The sequence below is a fragment of the Elephantulus edwardii genome, unplaced genomic scaffold (genome assembly GCF_000299155.1).
Source record: "Elephantulus edwardii isolate Elephantulus edwardi_28Jun2011 unplaced genomic scaffold, EleEdw1.0 scaffold00280, whole genome shotgun sequence".
Classification (NCBI taxonomy): domain Eukaryota; kingdom Metazoa; phylum Chordata; class Mammalia; order Macroscelidea; family Macroscelididae; genus Elephantulus; species Elephantulus edwardii.
The window spans coordinates 684,521-705,275 of NW_006400030.1; the positions used below are offsets into that span (position 1 = coordinate 684,521).

The 20,755-nt window shown below is 38.0% G+C and overlaps 1 protein-coding gene across 1 annotated transcript in view; it reads right to left on the minus strand.

Annotated features, from left to right (window-relative positions):
- Positions 1–20,755, minus strand: part of TBX15 (T-box 15) — a 155,575-nt gene that overhangs the window by 60,010 nt on the left and 74,810 nt on the right. The window contains exons 2-5 of the mRNA XM_006900313.1: positions 20,490–20,706; positions 15,020–15,121; positions 12,955–13,126; positions 11,425–11,592 (exon numbers count right to left, since the gene is read on the minus strand). Coding sequence (XP_006900375.1) covers positions 11,425–11,592; positions 12,955–13,126; positions 15,020–15,121; positions 20,490–20,706 — 659 coding nt within the window. The remainder of the gene's footprint in view (positions 1–11,424; positions 11,593–12,954; positions 13,127–15,019; positions 15,122–20,489; positions 20,707–20,755) is intronic.

Here is a 20,755-nt window from a genome sequence, read left to right on the forward strand (position 1 = left end):
CCATAGTCTTAATGATTTGCTACACACCAGAAAGTTGCACATTGACTAGGTATGATAGAGAATTTATTCCTTTGAGCTGTAGCTCTGGAGAAAAATATTGAATATAACATGAAATGCCAGGAGAACAAACAGGTTCGTCCTGAAGAGGGTGAAACCAGGCTGCTCCTTGGAGGCAAAGATTCTGAGGCTTTCTGATATATTTGGCATGTTGCAAGGAGGGGCCAGTCCTTGGACAGGGACATAATGCTTTGAAGGATGGAGGGACAGTGCAAGATAGGAAGACCCTCGATGAGATGGGTTGATTCAGTGACTAGACTCATGGGGGTAGGTGTGTCAGAGAAAATAAGGTTGAAACAGGATAGAGCAGGTTTCAGGGCTATTGTACAGGGGGTGACTATGAGTTGCGGGCAACCGAATGGCACATAACAACAATAACTACCCTTGGCATGATAGTTTAATAAAATAAATTACATTTTTGTATCAAAATGTTGTGTACTACCAAGTTTGAATGGACTCATACCTGACCCTCTGGGGAGTTTTTAGAGGCAGTAAATTGAACAAGAGAATAATGCCCATCCTTTTCTCATAGAGCATCTGGTGGATTAGAATCATGTGCTTTTAGGTTGGCAGTGTAGCTCCTTACTGCTATGGCACCAAAGCTAGCAGTATTAAAAGGAAAAATAAACAGTCTTTAACCCCAGCATCTGCCAGCTTGTTATACTGTGGTGGCTTGTATGCTACTGTAATGCTGGAAACTTTATCAATGATATTTCAATACCAGCAAGGGGGGGGGATGCTGGGATATTGTTAATCTACTTCCAAAAATTGTTGTTCTTGCTGTTGTTGTTGTTGTTGTTGTTGTTGTTAACTACCATCTAGTAGAGCACAATTTATAGTGAACCTATGAACAGGAGATCTGAACTTTGTCCTATCCTGTTCCATTCTCATCATCTGACACACTTGAGTCCACACAGTTACTGTGTCAAACCATCTTGTTGTGGGTCTTCCCCTCTTTCATTGATACTCCACTTTTCTAAGCATGATGTCCCTTTCCAAGGAATAGTCACTCCTAGCAACAATTTCAAAGTATGAGAGACAATGTTTGCCATCATGGCTTCCAAGAGCATTCTGGCTGCACTTTTTCCAAGAGATATGTGTTTGTTCTTTTTAACTGCCAAAAGGGATATTCAGTACTCTTCTCCAACACCACAATTCAAAAACATCAATTCTCCTTCCATCATCCTTATTCATTGTCCAGCTCTCATAGACATAACAAGTTATTAAAAAAGATACATCTTAGTCTTCAATTAACATCACTGCTCCTCAGTACTTTGGAGAGGTCCCAATAGCAATCTTACCCAATGCTACACATCTCTTGATCTTAAGTGATGGTACCCAAGGGTATTGATTGTAGTAAGATGAGGTCATTGACCATTTCAATCTTTTTACAATCTATCATGATGTTGTTTATCAGTCCAGTGGTGAAGATTTCTTTCTCTTAGATGTTGAGATACAAGCCATATTCAAGGCTGTACTCTTTTGATCTTCTGCAGCATGTGTTTCAAGTTCTCTTTACTTTTAGCAAGCAAGATAGTGGCACCTACATAACAGGTTGTTGACGAGTCTTCCTCAGATCCTAACACAACATTCTTCTTCATAGAGTCCAGCTTCTCAAATGATGTTGTCAGCACACAGACTGATTAAGTACAGAGAAAGGATACAACCTTGACATGTGCCTTTCTTGATTTTAAACCATACATTGTTCCCTTGTTCTGTTCAGACAACAGCTTCTGGGTCTAATTAAATGAAATTAATTAAATGTGCTGGTATTCCCATTCTTCTCAATGTTATTCATAGTTTGTTATGATCCACACAGTAAAATGTCTTTGTATAGTCAATAAAATACAAATATATATTATTCTCTGTTCTCAGCCAGAATCTGTCCGACATCATCAGCTTCAGCTTGGATGGCTTACTGGTAAGGAATTGTACTGTCAACTCAAAGGTACACAGTTCCAATCCACCAGCTGCTCTGCAGGAGGAAGATGAGCAATCTTCTCCTGTGTGATTTACTGCCTCTAAAAATCACCTGGATGGTTAACTATGGGTTGTTCCCAACCCATTTTTGTACATAGCCCATTATTGTACACAATAACAACATCCAAATATGAGATGGTTCCAACTCAAAGGCAATGAATACCACCACTATGTGTCCAAAAATTAGTCAATGAAAAACTAGTGATCAATGGTCACAACAGAACAGCATGTGAGGCATTTGCTTTGATCATATCACTAGGAAGGATCAATCACTAGAGGAAGAGATCATGTTTGGTGAAGTAGAGAGAGCTAGAGAAAGTGAGATTCTTGATGAAATAGATTGGCAGCACAGCAATCATGATGGCCCAGAACATTCCAGCAACTACGAGGATAATGCAGGACAGACAGTGTTCTACCCAAGTCAGAGCTCATGTGATGGCAATAATCTATGTATATATGTTGTTGTTGTTGTTGTTTAATGCTGTCGAGTCATAGATGTCTCATAGCGGCCCTATGAACGAACAGCCTGAACACTGTTCGTACATAGAGTTTCCGGAGGCAAGCCATTTTGGAAGTGGATGCCGCTCCTGCTTCCAGGCTTGATTTAGTTGGGAAGCTCCAGCCAACACTGTCTATTGAATTCAATGTGTTTGGTCTATAAAATTCCCTAAATTGTCCATACTTTTCATTTTTCAGGGTACCATAAAGAAATTTCTTCACAGACAGGTGACTGGGAGGCACCAATCCATGCCAAACCATCTGTTTGCAAACGAGAATAGTGAAGTGGAGTGATGTGCTAAAGGCTGTACAGACAGCAATTTGTATCGTTGTGTCTAGAGTCTCTTAAATTCCGGTCTGATTGTTTCTCGTACACTACTTTTCTTAAAGGCACAACTTCTGCCCTTATAAAGCTCAAAATATTAATACGTAGGATATACACATGGATTAGAATATTATAAAGGTCATGAGAGGAGTAATGTCTAAGAAATTCTAAGTAAGGAGAGTTCAACTGCTGCTGAAGAAATGTAGGAGCATTTCAGGGGAAAGTATTTATACAGAACTTGAAGGACAGATGGAATCTAGACAGTAAAGGATGAAGGACAAGGCATTCTCATGAAAGAGAGTGTCACTAAAACATACTGTTGATGAATCATTTCTTACCCATAGAAATCCTCCATCAGTTTTCTGAGACTATAAATCTTTATGAAAAGAGACAGTACACCTATCTCCAATTTTCTGGTTAGCAGTTCAAGAGATCAGGAGGATGCTACAGGATAGGGCAAGGCTCAAATCTGTTGTTTATAGGGTTGCCATGAGTCATAATCAACTCAACAGCACTTAACAACAATACTCTACCTTCTTGTTGTTGTTATGTGTTGTTGGGTTGCCTGTGACTCAAAGCAACCTTATGTACAGCAGCTCTGAAGCCTGCCCTGTCCTGAGCCAGTCTCGCTGATTCCGACATACTTACCCCCACGTCCTTAGTTATTGAATCAATTCATCTTATCCAGGGTCTTCCTCTCCTGTGCTGTGCCACCACCATCCTAAGCATGATATTATTCTCCAAGGATTGGTCCCTCCTGGCCACAGGCCCAAAGTATATGAGACAGAGTTTCAAAATCCTAGCCTCCAAGGTGAAACTTGGTTTCAGCCTCTCCAAGACAGACCTGTTTGTTTTCTTGGCAGTCCATGGTATGTTCAGAATGCTTCTCCAGCACCACAACTCAAAGGCATTCATTCTTCTTCTGTCATCCTTAATGATTAGTCAGCTTTCTGGTGCATAGGAAGCAATTAAGAATACCATGGCCTGGATCCCCTGCACCTTAGTCTCTAGACTGGCATTGTTGCTTTTCAGTACTCTGGAAAGGTCCCATGCCGCATATTTTCCCAGTGCAATTCATCTTTTGATTTCTTCACTGCTAGTGCAAAGAGTGTTAATTGTGGAATTGAGCAAGCTGTAATTGTTAACAACCTCAATCTCTTCTCCTTCTATCCTAGTGTTGTCAATTGGCTCAGTGGTGAGAATATTTGTCTTCTTGATGTTAAACTTTAATTCAAATTGAAGACTACTGTCCCTGACCTTCTCCAGCAAGTGTTTCAAGTCCTCCTCAGTTTCAGCAAGCAAGGTTGTGTCATCTGCATAACATAGGTTATTAATGAGTATTCCTCAAATCCCAATGCCACATTCCTCCTCATAAAGCCCTGTTTCCTAAATGATCTGTTCTGCATATAGATTGAAAAGGAAATAGGACACATCACTGGTGTGCTCCTTTCCTGATTTTGGACCATGTAGTGTTTCCTTGCTCTGTTCTGGGATTGTTTCCTGGTCCAAGTATAGGTTTCACATAAGCACAATCAATTTTTCTGTGATTACCATTCTCCTCAAGGTTAGCTACAATTTGTTGTGATCCTCCCAGTCAAATGCCTTTGCATAGACAATGAAACATAGATAGATATTCCTCTGGTACCTTTTGCTTTCTGCCAAGGTCCGTTTGACATTAATGATAATGTCTCTAGTGCCATAATGATAGTGTCTCTAGAAGAGGATCTCTTTAAAGCCAGATTGTATTTCTGATAGTTCTCTGTCAATGTACTACTCTAGCTGCTTTTGGATAATTGTCTGCAGGAGTTTGCTTGCTTGTGATATGAACAATATTGTACAATAATTTCCAAACTCCATCGGGTCACCTTTTTTAGAATGGGAATAAATACGGATCTCTTTCAATAGGCCATGTAGTTGTCCTTCAGATTTCTCGGCACAACCTGGTGAGCACATCGAGGGTTGTTGTTGTTTTTATGTGCTGTCAAGTCGTTTGCGACTCATAGCGACCCTATGTACAACAGCCCTAAACCCTGCTCTATCCTGTGTCAATCCCATTGCCTCTGACACACCCATCTAGATTACCCCAGTCACGGAATCAGTCCACCTCATAGAGGGTCTTCCCCTCCTGCGCTGTCCCTCTACTCTACCCAGCATGATGTCCCTCTCCAAAGACCTGTTTCTCCTTGCAACATGTCCAAAGTATGTCAGACAAAGCCCCAGAATCTTTGCCTCCAAGGAGCAGCCTGGTTTAACCCACTTTAAGATGAATCTGTTTGTTTTCTTGGCAGTCCATGGTACATTCAATACTCTTTTGCTCGGCTCCACATCAAGGGTAGCATCTGTTTATTTAAATATGTCAGTTGGTATTCCATCAATTCCTAGGGCTTTATTTTTTGCCAAGTCCCTTGGAGGAGCCTGAACTTCCTCCTTCATCACCATAGGCTCTTGATCATATACCGTTTCTTGAAATTATCTGTGTCAGCCAATTATTTTTGGTACAGTAACACTGTATACTCTTTCAATCTTTTTTTAAAGCTTCCTGGATGATTCAACAGTCTTCCCATAACATCCTTAAGTAATGCAACTCGCAACTTGAATTTGTTCTTTAGATTCTTCAACTTAAGAAATGCCGAGCGAATTTCTTGTCACTTTATATTTACTAAAATGCTATAGAGGTTATGGTGTGGATGGGGGGGGATTTAGCTGGATTGTGAAGAAAAATGTGTGAAGAATAATGGAAAATGAGGTTAGAAATGAAGTTGGTGAATAGCCATAGATAGCCTTCACATAAAGACTTGGGATCTTGGTCTTTATTTCCTAGGCAATGTGGGGGGTCACCAGCAATTTTTTAGGGATAAATGATACATCAGTGCTGTGCCACATTCATTTCGCAATGAGGTGTGTGATGGCCAGGGCACAGTAAACCTGTCAGCCAGGTGACTCAGTATTAAGCTATCACAACTCTCCAAGGTGTGGGAGGCCAGGACCAGAGAGAAAACAGAAGCAATGAGTTAGAAAGAAGGAAGTACTCCAGCAGCAGAACAGCAGAATTCAGCAGCAGATTGAGTGAGGAGTCAAGTGTCCCCCCTGTGTGAGAAAATACATTCAGTAGGAAGTACAAGTTTCAACAATGGTAAGGAACAGGGGCAGTCACAGACAAATAATATGATTTGAAATATTTTTTCAGCATCAAAACATCATGCTCTCACCTTTCAAAGTTAAGCTTGCAAAAAATGTATTGTTGTTGTTATGTGCCATCGAGTCGTTTCCGACTCATAGCAACCCTATGCACAACAGCTCTAAACCCTGCTCTATCCTGCGCCAACCGCACCGCCTCTGACATACCCATCCCGATTACCCCAGTCACTGAGTCAATCCATCTCATAGAGGGTCTTCCCCTCCTGCGCTGTCCCTCCACCCTCCCAAGCATGATGTCCCTCTCCAAGGACCCGTGACGCCTTGGGTGAGTTTAGCTCAGATGAGATGAGATGGATTGAGTCAGTCACTGGAGTAGTGGAAATAGGTGTGTCAGAGACAATGAGATTGGTAAGGGATAGAGCAGGATTTAGGGCTGTTGTACATAGGGTCTCTATGAGTCGCAGGCAATCTCCAGTATTATGGGAATACTTTTAAAGTTTACAGAGGTGAACACTTCAAGAATTTTGATACTCAGAAACCCTGTCAATTGTCTCTGCTTGGTGATAATAAATTGTTTCCAAGACTGTTGGAAAACATACTGAAAAGAAACAAGAGCAACTACAATTCCAGACTTAGAAAGGACCTTGTAAAGCAAAGGCCAACTCCTCATTTTCTAGATGCCAAAATTTAAACCCAGGAAACACAATAATTTGCTCAGAATTAACCAGGTAAATAGCGAAAAATGCAGGGGGGGAAAAACCCATGTCTACAAATGTCCACTCTCTGGAAATTTGGTGACTTTGGAAAAAACAAAGGTTTTCCTTAGGAAGCCTGGTAACATTTCAATTGCATTCCCTGTCTTTGGCATTCCTATATATAGTCTTCCAAATGAGATCCAGAGAAAATCAAGGACCTACCACTGATTATTTTCCTCTTTACTTTTTACATTGTCTCTTAAAATTCTTCTTGAAACAAAATTGTAAAGTAAACAACTTTCCCATAAAATATTGTTTTAATTCTAGCACAGGGAGCTATCTTCGAGAAGAATGGGAATCTCACAACACTGGATTGTGCTCACGTGAAACCTATAGTTGGACCAGGAAGCAGTAGGCAGACTAGAGCAAAGAAACACTGCATGGTTCAAAATTGGGAAAGGAGTACAATAGAGATGCCTCTTTTTTCCATATCATCTCAATCTATTTGGAGAACAGATAATTTAGGAAGCTGGGCTTTATGAGGAGGATTGTCACATCAGAATTGGAGGAAGACTCATCAACAACCTGCCATATGCAGATGATACAACTTTGCTTACTGATAATGAGAAGGGCCTAAAGAATTTTCTGCAGAAGAAAAAGAAATACAGTCTTCAATATGGGTTGAAGCTCAACGTCAAGAAGACAAAGATTCTCACTGAGCCAATTGGCAGCATCATGAAAGATGGAAAAGAGATTGAGGCTATTACTAATTTCAGCTTTCTTGGCTTGGCACTAGCAGTCAGAAAATCAGAAGACTAATTGTATTAGAGAAATCTGTTGTCAGGGGCATCTCCAGAGTGCTAAAGAGCAATGACATCAGTCTAGAGATGAAGATGCACCTGATCCAAGACATGGTCTTAACAATTATCTGCTATGCATCACGAAGTTGGACAATGACTAGTGGATAGAAATTATGCTACCAAGCCAAAGGTGGGTGATTTTAGTCTGCAGCCCTCAGTCCTGGTTGTAATTGTTTTTGGCCAAACATTCTTCTAAATGGTATAGCACTGGTCTGTCCATTTGCTGTACAGAAGTAACTTATGGTTCCTGTGATGCTAAACACTGTGACAGTGATGTGTCAAAAGTGATAACAGTTACCTATGGTGAACAGTGTTTGGTGGAGCTCCCTGATTAAAACAAGCTTGGAAGCAGGAGTGGCATTCACTTCTGAAATAGCTTGCCTCTGGATACTCTATGAACATGGAGAAACAATGAAAGTTATACGAGTGTTCAGGTCTTTCAGTCATAGGATCACTATGAGTCATCTCCGGCTCGACAGCACTTAACAACAACAGTGGTGAGAACCTGCGCTGCAATCTCAAAGGCATGTGGTTTGAATCCATCAGCTGCTCCATGGGAGAAGGATGGGCAATCTCCTCCAATACAATTTACTGACTCTGAAAACTCCCTGGCTTTTCAGCTATGAGTGTTCTGACTTGACAGCAAATAACAAATCTAGCATGTCAAGGGAAACAATCACATAGCAACAGATGGAGATAGCTTACAATAGAGAGTAATTTCTAGTATCTGGCATCTTCATGACAAATTTTAAGTATCAACACTCACCTACAGAATACAGACTTAAAGATTTCTATGGTAAAAGACCTGAGATTATTTTGCATTGTAGAAGGAACTGTATTATATTAAATTATATCTATCCATCAAGCAGGGATCTCTAGTGGCCTACAGGTAAGAAGTTGCAATAGCAACCCAAAGGTACACAGTTCAAATGCACCAGCTCCTCCACAGGAGAAATATTGGCAATCTCCTCCCCTGCAGTTAACTTCCTCTGAAAACCTATTGGTGGGTCAGCTATGGGTCAGTTTTAACTCCATGGTACACAACAACATACAGCAAAGGAATGTTAAACAATTATGCCTATTGATTGAAATGGGGGCTACGGACTTAAATTGACAACAGCTCTTTAAATGGGAGAAATTGAGCATGACTTATCTATTTGGAATGCTAGTACATCATGAATTCACCAATTTGACAGTAGGACAGAGAGATCAAATTGGTTACCTATTGAGTTTAATCTCTTGGAGGAGACAATGCAGCAACTCCAGGTCCCGACATTCTAGTATTTCCACAATAAGCAATTTCTCCCTTAAAATAATATCTGCTCCTACTCTCCTGTCTGCTTATGAAGACCTAGTATTGGGGTAATATAGGCTGACAGCTGTTCATTATATGTCAATTTTACATCAACTAATTTATACAAAGCCCCTTAATGAATTGGATACCTCTAAAAGGTATATTTTCTTATCAGTAACACAACTGCAAAGTGGTTCAGAAACTTGGTCCAAGTCACACAACTTGTCAGTGGAAAGATCATAAATCAAACCAGATGTCTTTTGCTAACCTGCATAATCTTTGTCATTGTATCTTGTCCCTCCAAAAACTGTATCATCACCTCATCCCAGCCCAGGTACAGACAAAACATTTATAAGAGAAGACTGTAATCACATTAGCAATGCTTCATATGTGGGAGATAGAGGAGGCAAAAGGGATTTCAGATACCCTGTGTGGTATTCTTTTATTGTTACTGTAAGTTGTAGCTTTCTAGTTTTAAATGGCGTTAAAATACCTGTTCTTTGATATTTTAGCACCGATCTCAATGTGGCGATAGAATGTTTAAGATTCTACTGCATGGCAGGCACTACTCTAATTTGTTCTACAAACTTAATTCTAAAGAGTCTTATACAGTTTCAGAGATTTTAAATAGTGCCCAGCGCAGACTAAAGCTCTTCTACATTGGCTCAAATGTGGTGTCCACTCTGAAAATTTGCAATTGGGAAACTTCACAGTTGCTGAGAGAGTCTGACAAACCAGAAAGTATTTAATACTCATTGGAATAGTGTGGGATTTTATAGTATATGCTTCTGAAAATAAAGAATATGAAATATCTTATCTAGACGCACTATGGGCTGCCAAGAAAACAAATAGATTCATCCTAGAGAGGGTTAAACCAGGCTACTCCTTGGAGGCAAGGATTCTGGGACTTCGTATGACATACTTTGGACATGTAAGGAGAGACAGGTCCTTGGAGAGGTATGTCATGCTTGGGAGGGTGGAGGGACAGTGTAGGAGGGGAAGACCCTCTATGAGGTGGATTGATTCAGTGACTGGGCTAATCGGGATGGGTGTGTCAGAGGCAATGTGATTGGCCCAGGATAGAGCAGGGTTTAGGGCTGTACATAGGGTCGCTATGAGTCGCAAAAGACTCGACAGCACATAACAACAACAACATAAAAGACAGAAACACCTCCCACATGCAAACCAAGGCTTATATAATTTACATTAGTTGCTTGTCACATACTAAACAGTGATACATATTTAGTAAATGAACATTTTCTTCTATTGCCTTCATTGTCCAAGTACTGACTGAAAAGTAGAGAGGCCAACATAACTGGCATTGGATGTAAAACTGTATAATATTGCTTCAAGCAGTCTCAAAAGTAAAACATCTAGTTTTCAAGTTGGATAAGCAAAAAATTAAATAAAACTTCTCAATTTACTAAAAATATTCAAAGCATAACTCTACTAATTAGACAATTTTCAGAAAGATAAAATACCATCCAACTTCTAAAACTAGGATACACATGCAACTTTTATGGACCTGCACAGAATGAAAGCAACAGTGAATCTATTCAATCATTTTTCTTAAAATACTGTTCTCAACAACATTGCTTAGAATTCCCAAAATAATTCCAGAACTGTCCTTTCTCCATCATCCACCTCCTCCATTAGCCTGCCTGATATATATGTGCATCTCAGTAAAACTTTAACTTCAGAAGACTATCCTCATTCTCCAAACCAAGAAGCATCCTGTCCACATCTCTGTCACTGAATTATTTCACCATATTATCATTGCATATTTATGAGTCCGTTGCTCAAAGAAGACTCCTTCTCCTTAAGAGAAAAACCTTAATCAGTTCTGTTTCTCTTCTTAGCCTGAACACAGTGAATTCTTAATTGATACTGGTGGAATGAATGAAAAGAAACCTATCACCAGCACCAAAAAAACCCCAGTGATCTTAGGTGTGGCTGGTAATCCTATAGAGGTAAATTTGATCATAAACTGTGAATGGAAACTAAAAGCATTAAATAGAATCAGATATTCTTAATGAGTTTGATGTGTATAAAAAGTAAAGGATAAGTATAAATTAAATCTCAGTATTTATAAAGGCGTCCGGAGGAAGCGATATTGATAACTGTCTGGAAGTAATTGAGGTTGTGAATACAGGTAGAAGTATAAAGAAACATGAAAATAGCTTAGCAAGTCGATCTTCTTGTTCAAAGATGTTGTCTCTGAACTGAATCTCAACTATTCCAGCTGCTATCAAGCAAGTGTTATCCTAATCAATGTCTTATGTGCATTTTAAAGCTGGTTTCTTACATTCTATTTCTGTATAACACAAGGTGAAGAATTTTTTGAGCTCTGGTTCCCTAATGGGTAAGGAACTGCACTGCTAACCCAAGGATGGTGCCTCTCATGTTCTAACCCATCAGGAGCTCTGTGGGAGAAAAATGGGTAACCTCCTCCTGTGTGATTACAGTCTCTGAAAACCGACCAGAGGGGCAGTTGTGAGTCAGTTCCAGCTCAATGGCAATGAGAGTTGAGAAGTGTTTCTTACCAAAAGCAAAAGATTCCTATGGGTATTGACTTACCTGTTGATTCTGATAGGCTGTGACTGTAGTGAAGACAGTCTCAGGAAAGTTGAATGTCTTCACTCCGTCCCCAACAGGGACAGGCTTAGTGGGTGAGAGGTCACTGCTGAAGTCCTTGCGAATGACATGAACTCGAGGCTGGTATTTGTGCATAGAGTGCAGAATTATCTGAAATTAGAAAAGGGTTGGGTTTTAGGTTTTTCCATTTCTTTAAACTCATATGCTGAACACACCAGAAGACAACGACTACGGAAAGAACACAGGTTGGTAATGGATGCACAGAAAACCGGAAATCAGTGTATGTGCTCGTGTGCTGCTTGCCTTCTAGTTGTTTCTGACTCATGTGAAGCCCCCTCATGTACATCAGAGAATAACTGTAATCCCTAAGAGTCTTAGGTTTTGACTTTCTGGAAGCAGATCTTCAGGTCTATTTTCTCAGATGCCTCTGGGTTCAAATTGCCAATCTTTTAACTTGGAGTTGAGCTGACTATTTCTACACATGAACGGCAAAAAGAATTAGTTACTGGACAGTCTCAGATGGTACTATGTGGCAGGCATTTCAATCACGGTTGGTTGGTATAACAAGTTTGGTCTGATTGGCTAAGCACCAAATGGCTATTCTGGTACCTATGGAAAAACTCTCCATTAAAAGGTAACAGAAATAAATGAAAGTTGATTGATCTAATTACAAATTTTCTGCCTTGGCCCATATTGTCTTCAAATACATGTTACTGTTTCAAGAGTTCTATTATGTCATCTGAGAATGAATGTATATGTGTGTTCTCCCTCCCTCAGGAAAGTGTCCCTTCCTTAAAGTTAGAAAACATGATTTTAACTTCTTTTCACTCTTCTCGTATCACCCAGAACAGATCCTGACATTCAGTGAAAATTCAGTACTGCCAAAAATAAATTAATATTCAGTACTCCAATTACACATTAAATTTGTAAGAACTTGTCTTGTCACCTAAATTCCTTTACCAATCAGTTAAGCTACAGCTTCAGATGTTCCCTTCAGGTTGTTCTTGTTGTTTGGTAGAATCTAGTCTGAATCAACTCATAGCTGACCCTCCAGTAGGTTTTCAGAGACAGGAGAAGCTTACCCATCTTTCTCTCTCATCTGGCCTATTCGAACTGCAAGTCTTCGGGTTGGCAGTACAGCTCCTTACCCACTAGACCACCAGGGCTCCCTCCCTTGAAGCTGGTGCCTTGTAAGTTATTCTTCTAATTGCTATCATTTCTTTTACTGTTGTTTAACTTGGTCTATGTTTCTATCTTGCCTCCCCAATTGAGTTTAAGCCCTTGTAACACAAGGACTTTGTATGATACAATACCTTCTCTGTTGTACAGAACATACTTGCTAAATACTGTATTTGTCAAAAATAAAATTTCACAAAGGCAGAAAAAGCCTTATGGGCACTCCTAAGACTTAAAATGGTTCTGGGAGTCTTCTTTTACTTGTCTGAAAAAATCCTCAGACTAGTCTAGAGTAAAAGAGGATAAAGGGAAGAGAGAAAGGTTTCTTTGACTCACATGTCCTTGATCATCCAATTCATTGTTGGTCAGCTTGAGTTTGTCAAAACTGACCACCTGTCTCATCCAGGTGTCTCCAGAAGCTAGAGAATCGGGGTGGATATAAACTCTTGGGGGAACAGGTGAATCAGCATTGCCTGCCACCATCCACTTGGAGCTGTGATATACGTATCTGAGATAGACAGAGAAGAGAATTCAGAGGTTGATGCAGAGGAGAAAGAAGTTCAGGAAATAAGTATACAGGAGAAGGAAGTACAGGAAAATAAATATCAAAAATAGATAAGAAATGGAGATATGCAAAGAAGACAAAAGAGAAGAGGAGATATTCAAGGAAAATGAGATAGAGAAAGAAATGAATGAATGAATGAAGAATTAATGAATGAATGAATGAATGAATGAATGAATGAAGAAATAGGTTGAGGGATGGGGAAGCAGAGAAATGTTGTAGTTAATCATCAAAGCTGCATCTCTCATAAGGAAGACATTCTCACAGTCTTTTTCTTCCTTTCCCCATTCCTTGTGAAGTACCTTCATGTATATGCAGGCATCTGAACCCACATGTCTAGAAATAGAAAAGGTATTTCACTGCATCCTTTCACTTTTCCAATGCAAACCATTATAATCCTTTGGGTACTTGTTCAGGCTTTGGTTGCTTATTAAAAACCTCTCCCATATTTTCCTGTAAAATATAGCCATGCGCAAAGACTCTCCAAGTCTCCTACTTTTTGACCATGTGTTTTTTAAAGATCTAAATTTTGAGGCATTTCTAGGGTGGAGAGCCTTTCTTTATTTACCTTAGTATAGCCACTCTCAGAAATACCACCAAATCTTTCCAGTCAGTATTCTCTTTACTGAGCTTAGTTTTGAACTTCATCGTCTTCCACATTATTTCTCCATCTGGCTACTATAAAGGAGATATTCTTGGAAGAAAAGAAGGTTGGTAAAACAAACTAAGCATATTGGCTTTTTGTTTCAGATCGTTTACTCCATGTATCTGCCATTTTCCTGCTGCTTAATTTTAAAGGAACTTGTGGGACCTGCACCTTCACAAACAGAGGTAGTCAGACAAAATTACAACTTCAAGATTCTTTGAAACAGATCTGAAGCATCTCTTCTCTTAAATCCTATAATCCAGATTACTTCTTTCTTGGCCAGCTCTCCCCGCTACCATATTAATCCTGTCCTTCCTCACTCCTCTGTCACCTCCAAACATGGGCCGTAGGTCTTAGACTTTAGATCTTTCAAAAAATGAGTCATGTCTCACTGTTTTAACTGAGATTTCAATGATTCACTACACTACTCCTTGTTTTGAAAAGGACAATGGATAAGCCTTCCCAAAGACACGGAGACTGTGTAGTCTTTTAATGACTTTAGGGGAAAGTTATTGAAGAAACTCACTCAAAACTTATATTCATGAATACTGTTGATGTTATTCGGTGCCATCAAGTTGACTATGACTCCTAACAACCCTATGAACAACGGATTTGAACCTTGTCCTCTGCTGTGCTATCCTCATCATTTCTGATATATTTGAGTCCATGTTCCAGTTACTTTGCCAATATATCATGTTTAGGGTCTTCTAATTAGATATTTTTCTAAAGGTCTTACCCAATTGTATTCTTCCTTTCCTCCACAGCATAACCTATTAGATATATTATTGAATGTACTACATTGTGCACTCTTCTCTTTCCTCTCTCCTAATAAATCATTCCAATTCATTTAGCATTCATAAAACCAATAATTTAATTTCTTAATCACTACTGAGATGAATTAATTTCAGACTTACGATTCAGTCCATTTTTCTTTTTCTGGGAGACACTAAAATTCTACACTCTGCCTGAAGAAATAGGGAAGATTCCAGGTCAAATAATTACTTAGCTATCATTCTGTACCTTTAGTTACTATTTTCTGCTGGGTACTCTGCCATAGGCCATTGACATATCGACCATTTCTTGTTTCCTATACACCAAAAAAATGCTTCATTTGATGAGTTTAAATAACCCTCTTGGAATGCTGATGTTACCCCCAAGATGCCTACAATTGCACATCCTGTAGTCATAATTACCTGTATCTTTTATTGTCCACAGGCACAATGTCCATTGCTATGTAGTATTGCTGGTGTGGATCCAGGCCTGTGATTTTCACTCTCATGGCAGGAAACATTCTCCTATGAAGAAGAAGAAGAAGATGGTAAGTTCAACAATAAATAATGAAGGAGTATAAGAAATAAAATCTTAAAGAATCCCTTCTTACAGGAACTCTAAGTATACCATAGCCTGATGTTCTTTAATTCTCAAAATAAGCTAAATTATTTTAATGTTGAAAAATATCACTATAAGCTGTAAGGGAACTTAGATTGCTAGAATAGCATCTCTTCTTGACTTAAATGGATCAATTTGAAACTTCTTATACTAATAAGCTCATACTATAACTTACCTTTGTTTATAAATTAATATACAGCTGATGTAATTCCTCTTAGTTAAAATTATTGCCTTTTATATATTAACTACATTATCTTTACTATGATATCTATGCCTGTGTAGATATGTGTGTGTAGCCAATCATACACTGCCAAGTAAACTAGAGTATTTTTAAATATATCATTAAGTATAATGTCACTTATACTCTTATTAATACTTAATTTCATATTGTAAGTGATCAACAAATATTTTTAACTGAGTGATTCTAAAAATATTTTAAACTGAATGAAAATCATTATTCTGAAAAAATAACCTGTCATGAAAGGAAGCAAAAAAGAAAGGTGTTATCTTCTCCCAAGCAAGGAATCACCAAGACTAGTTTCTTTAGGGGCTTCTGTGATACTTGTTTTGGGGTTGTGTTGGTTTGTTTTTTTTTTAATGCATAAAACTGTACAGATTTTCTAAGAGTTCTCAGGCTAAGAACAAGTTTGTTGGAGGAAGAACTCTGCAGAATAAGGAGCAAATAACAGATGAATTCTGGTGGCCTCCGGCAATACCTTGTTTCTACCACAATGGCTCGTTAAACTTGCCAAAGCAAGCAAGGTCAGGATATGGCATTTTACAACTACTCCCATAATTGAATAGAGGAAGAGAGGGAATAGCCTAAAAGAGGTATTGAATTTCAAGAAGTCTAGAATAAAGTTCATCATTCTTCTACAACCACCAGAAACAAGGAAAACATCAAGCTTTTGTGTATGTCATTCATTTAGGGGACAGATAAAAAAAAGTGCTCAGTTAAAAAATGTGAATTGGCATAAATGTGTTCTAAGGGTAGTTGTATACAAAATGCTATATTAAGCTTAACCATCTGGGACCAGTTAGTAGAACTGGGCAGAGCACAGTGCTAATGAGGTCAAGGTCACAGGCTTGATCTATATATGACTTAATTGGCTTTGCTCCATTTCATGGTCATAGAACATACCCTGACCCCAGAAAACCATCTTGCAAATATGTTCGGGTTTGTTACATGTGGGGCTCTCCAGGCTGGTCATACAGTTCACATTTTTCTGGGAAAAAAAAAAAACCTTAAAAATCCAGGGTCTTATGACACAAGGTCAGCGATATCACAATCATATTTCATGGAAGAAACAAAGGGAAATATAGACCTTTATTATTATTAATGGATGAGTGTCTAAAACTGCTTAAAGAATAATGTCCAGTCATCCCTCATTCCCACTCTAGTACTTATCAAAAGCTCCCACTGGCATATTATTTTAGATTTTTCTCCCCTTATCAAATTTAATTAGAAAGTCTTTTATGTTCGTTTTGAGCAATGCAATTGAATGGTAAAGCCTTCATAATGATTAAGTCTAGAATTCACTGTAAATTAAGTGCTTTGAGTCATATGAATTCTTCTCAAACACTGGAGAACTTTGATCTGTGCATTAAAGTACAGATTGTGTGATCATTTTCTTAATAATAATATGAACAACACATTTATTATTTTCTTGTGTATATAAATGGTGAGATAGCACCTTATCAAAAATAAAAGGAAAATTTTCTCACTTACTACTTAATATAAGGAAATTCGGGTCCCTCTCAGCCATGTACAGAGACTGTGTTTTGTAGAGATAAGAAACTTTCATTTATTTTTTTAATTTTATTTTATACTGGCTTACGTACAAAGTTCATAAAGTTCATGTACATTGTTGTCTTTCTTTAATTACTTCAAGAAAAAAGGAGTAGATTTTGAAAGAAAAAAAAAAACCTACTTGTTCTGTCTGAAACACTAATTACCTCCGTTCAGAAGCTACCCATCTCATGGACTGCAGAGGGAGCTCTGATGGCCTAGTGGTAAGAAGCTGCACCATCAAACCCAGAAGCTACCCATCTCTTCTTAGTACCCAAGTTTTAAAATTAATGCTTGAGTGATTCCAAATAAGTCCTTTAGTTTTATTAATTATAAAACAAAAGAACAGGACTAGATAATCTCTAAGGCCACGTTTGCTTTAAAATTCTGTGATTACTTCAATTATCTTCTTAAAGATTTATTTTTTTTGTAAATTGTTTAACACAGAATACCAATTGAAATAATAACTCTAGCTAAAAGAACTAATTTTTCGTATTCTACAAAACAAGGTGTATGTTTGATTTTATTAGTATGGCTAAATCTGAGCCAGTGCTTTTGTCTTCCAAACCTATTAAGCTTTCCAAGACTTCTGTCCATGGTGCTGAATATTCAGATTCTGCTGGTACATACAAGGATTGAGAGTTCTATAGCCTTCCATAGTTTTGAATCAACAGAATTACACTTTGGAATATGAAAACAAGTATATATGGTGGCTATTTTCTATGGAGGAAGGAAAAACATTTCTTTGTAACTAAGGTTCTTAGAAAATGGGAATTTGACTTAAAATTGAAAAGAACTCTGAACAGTAAAGAAAATAAATTGACAAAGATAACAAACAAACAAACAAACAACCACAACAAAAACTGGGTGAGTGAAGTAAGGTTGAAGGAAATTCACAGAGAAGAAATCCTTCTTTATATGTTTCTGAGATGTTCCAGAATTATCTGTGAAGAGTTTTCTGTGGCTACAGAAACAGATAAGTCAATCAAACACAGAAACAAGAATGTCATTTTTAAATCTACACAAATTACTTACATATGACTAAAGAATGTGCTGTAAGATTATACTAGGGACTATCTAGATGTATTTATGTTAAATGTAAATTTCTGAAGACAAATATCTGGAAAATAAATACTGTGTAAGAAATAATGAAGGCACAGAATTGTCATTTAAAATGCTGAAATGAGCTGAATTTGCCTTTGAGCTGTAGTGTTGGGGAAGATTATTGAATATACCATGGACTTCTAGGAGAACAAACAAGTTCGTCCTGGAGAAGGTGAAGCCAGGCTGCTGCTCCTTGAAGGCAAGAATTCTCAAGCTTTGTCTGACATACTTTGGGCATGTTGTAAGGCAGGATTAGTCCTTGGAGAGGGGTGTTATTCTTGGGAGGGCAGAGGGACAGCGCAGGAGAGGAAGACGCTCGATGAGATGGATTGATTCAGTCACTGGGGTAACTGAGCTAGGTGTGTCAGAGACAATAAGACTGGCAAGGGATAGAGCAGGGCTTAAGGCTGTTGTACATAGGGTCACTATGAATCGCAGGTGACTCGATGGCACATAACAACAACAACAACAAATAATTTATCTGGCATATTACTGAAATATTCCTGCCTAATATTGCTAAAATGAACATCCCAGTTAAAAACAGGAAAAAACTGAGGATAAGAATATAATAATTGTCTTCTCACCAAATCAATCTTTTACCTAAAACTAACAAAGAAATAAAAGGAGTTTATTCCCTTAATTTTTTATTTCCATCCTTAACATCTCAAAGTATAGACTAAAAGTAGGCTCATGTCCAAACAAAGAAAACAAAACAATACTGAAAGTAACCACTTTAGCGTCACTTTTCCTAAACGTTTCTATTGGCTAAGAGATGCAGAAGAAGGAAGGAAATCACTAAGACAACAGAGCTTAGTGAGTGGTTGGGGGTTATAAAGGAATAGGCAAGGTGCAGTGGGGACTTAATGAGAAAGAAGGATAAAATTAATAGATTAACAGTAATTGTATAAAACACAATGTACAGAAATGATTGTATAAAACAAAATGTACATGAAACAATGTGTATTAATAACTGTGTACAAGTAAATGCTCATATAAGCCACAATGTATTTTTAAAAAGCACAATGTATAAGAACAACTGTATACAAATAAATAATAATTTTTAAAAAATTTAAAAGAAATAGAAGAAAGGGAATTCCAAAAGAGAAAAAATATGAACAAAATTTCATATTCATCTTAACTTTAGGCTTTATTGTATTAGATGTCATTTGGGAGAATATATGCATTCACGTAAACTGGATCACATATTTTTTTTCTTTTGCTTTAAATATCAATATTCATGTAAATAGCTCATGAGCAATGAAGCAGGCTTTTGATATTTCCATGAAACTATCTAGAATGACATTAAAAATATAGAAGCATAATATTTTTGGTTCATGTCAATTAATATTACCACATACTCAAAAAAGGAGCCCTGGCAATATGCTGTGTAATGTGTTAGGCTGCTAACTGTAAGGTTGCCAGTTCAAACCTACCAGCTGTTCTGGAGAGGAAATATGACCTATCTCCTCCAATAAAGATTTACAACCTCAGAAACCCAATGAAAGATTGCTATGAATTCAAACTGACTTGACAGCAGTACATTGGTTGGGTTCTTCACATATACTCAAAAGGTTAACATGACTTTAATTCTAAATACATAATTTTCATTTTTAATCCAAGAAGCAAGAACTACATCCATTTATTAGTGTGGAATTATAAACAGTTGAAATATTTTTATCTGGAATTCTAGAACTTTCCCTTTAATGCCATTTAGTCAATTATGACTCATAATGACTCTATGAACAACAAAACTGAACCCTGTTCTATCTTGTGCCATCTTCATTATCTCTGACATTCTTGAGCCCATTGCTACAGCAAATGTGTCAATCTATCATGTTAAAGGTCTCCCTCTCTTTCACCATCCCTCCACCAGTTTATTTCAAGAGAAATCATGTTTTCAACACTTTTGTCATGTTAGTTAAATATTTCATGAGCATTTCATCTAGAGCCCCATCAATACTCTGGAATAACTCCTACACTAAAACACAAGGCATAAATTAGTAAAGCTCAAAGGATGCACCAAGTTCAATTCTAACAAAAGCCTTAAACAAATGTTGACTGCATTAAACATCTCAAAAGACGAAATGTATTGTTTGTAGAGTAAATAATTTCTTTTGAAAATATAGAATGGTGAAGGAAATATTTGCTTTGGAAATGTATCTTTTAGCTATCAAAATACCAAAGGTTTCCAGTATTGTTAGCTAAGATATCTTTAAGTGTCAATGACCAGTGGAGAAAATAACAGAATCATAGTAAACACAACAGGATGACTTTACTGAAATGCCAAGACAGGCAAGTGAGGGCACGTTGAAAAGAAAATGTATAACAGCTCCTATTTTTGTGCTGTTTTCTTTGACTTTGTCCATGGAACGTATACTTACCTGCCTGCTTTGGTGATGATCATTTCAGTCCCTATATCATGGAACCTCTTCCAGAGGTCAGCACACTGCAGCTCCACCTGAATCTCCTCCATGGAGGACATGGTGGCAGGCACAGAGCCTGCAGCACTGGCACTTAGGTCACGGTGAGTGTTGAAGGAGCAGGAAGTCCTCTCAGTGAGCACCTCAGAGTCTGACCCACCAGTGCTCTGCTCTGAATCTGCAAAAGAAACAGCCAAGCCTTAGGTGAGAAACTGCTGAACACTTGT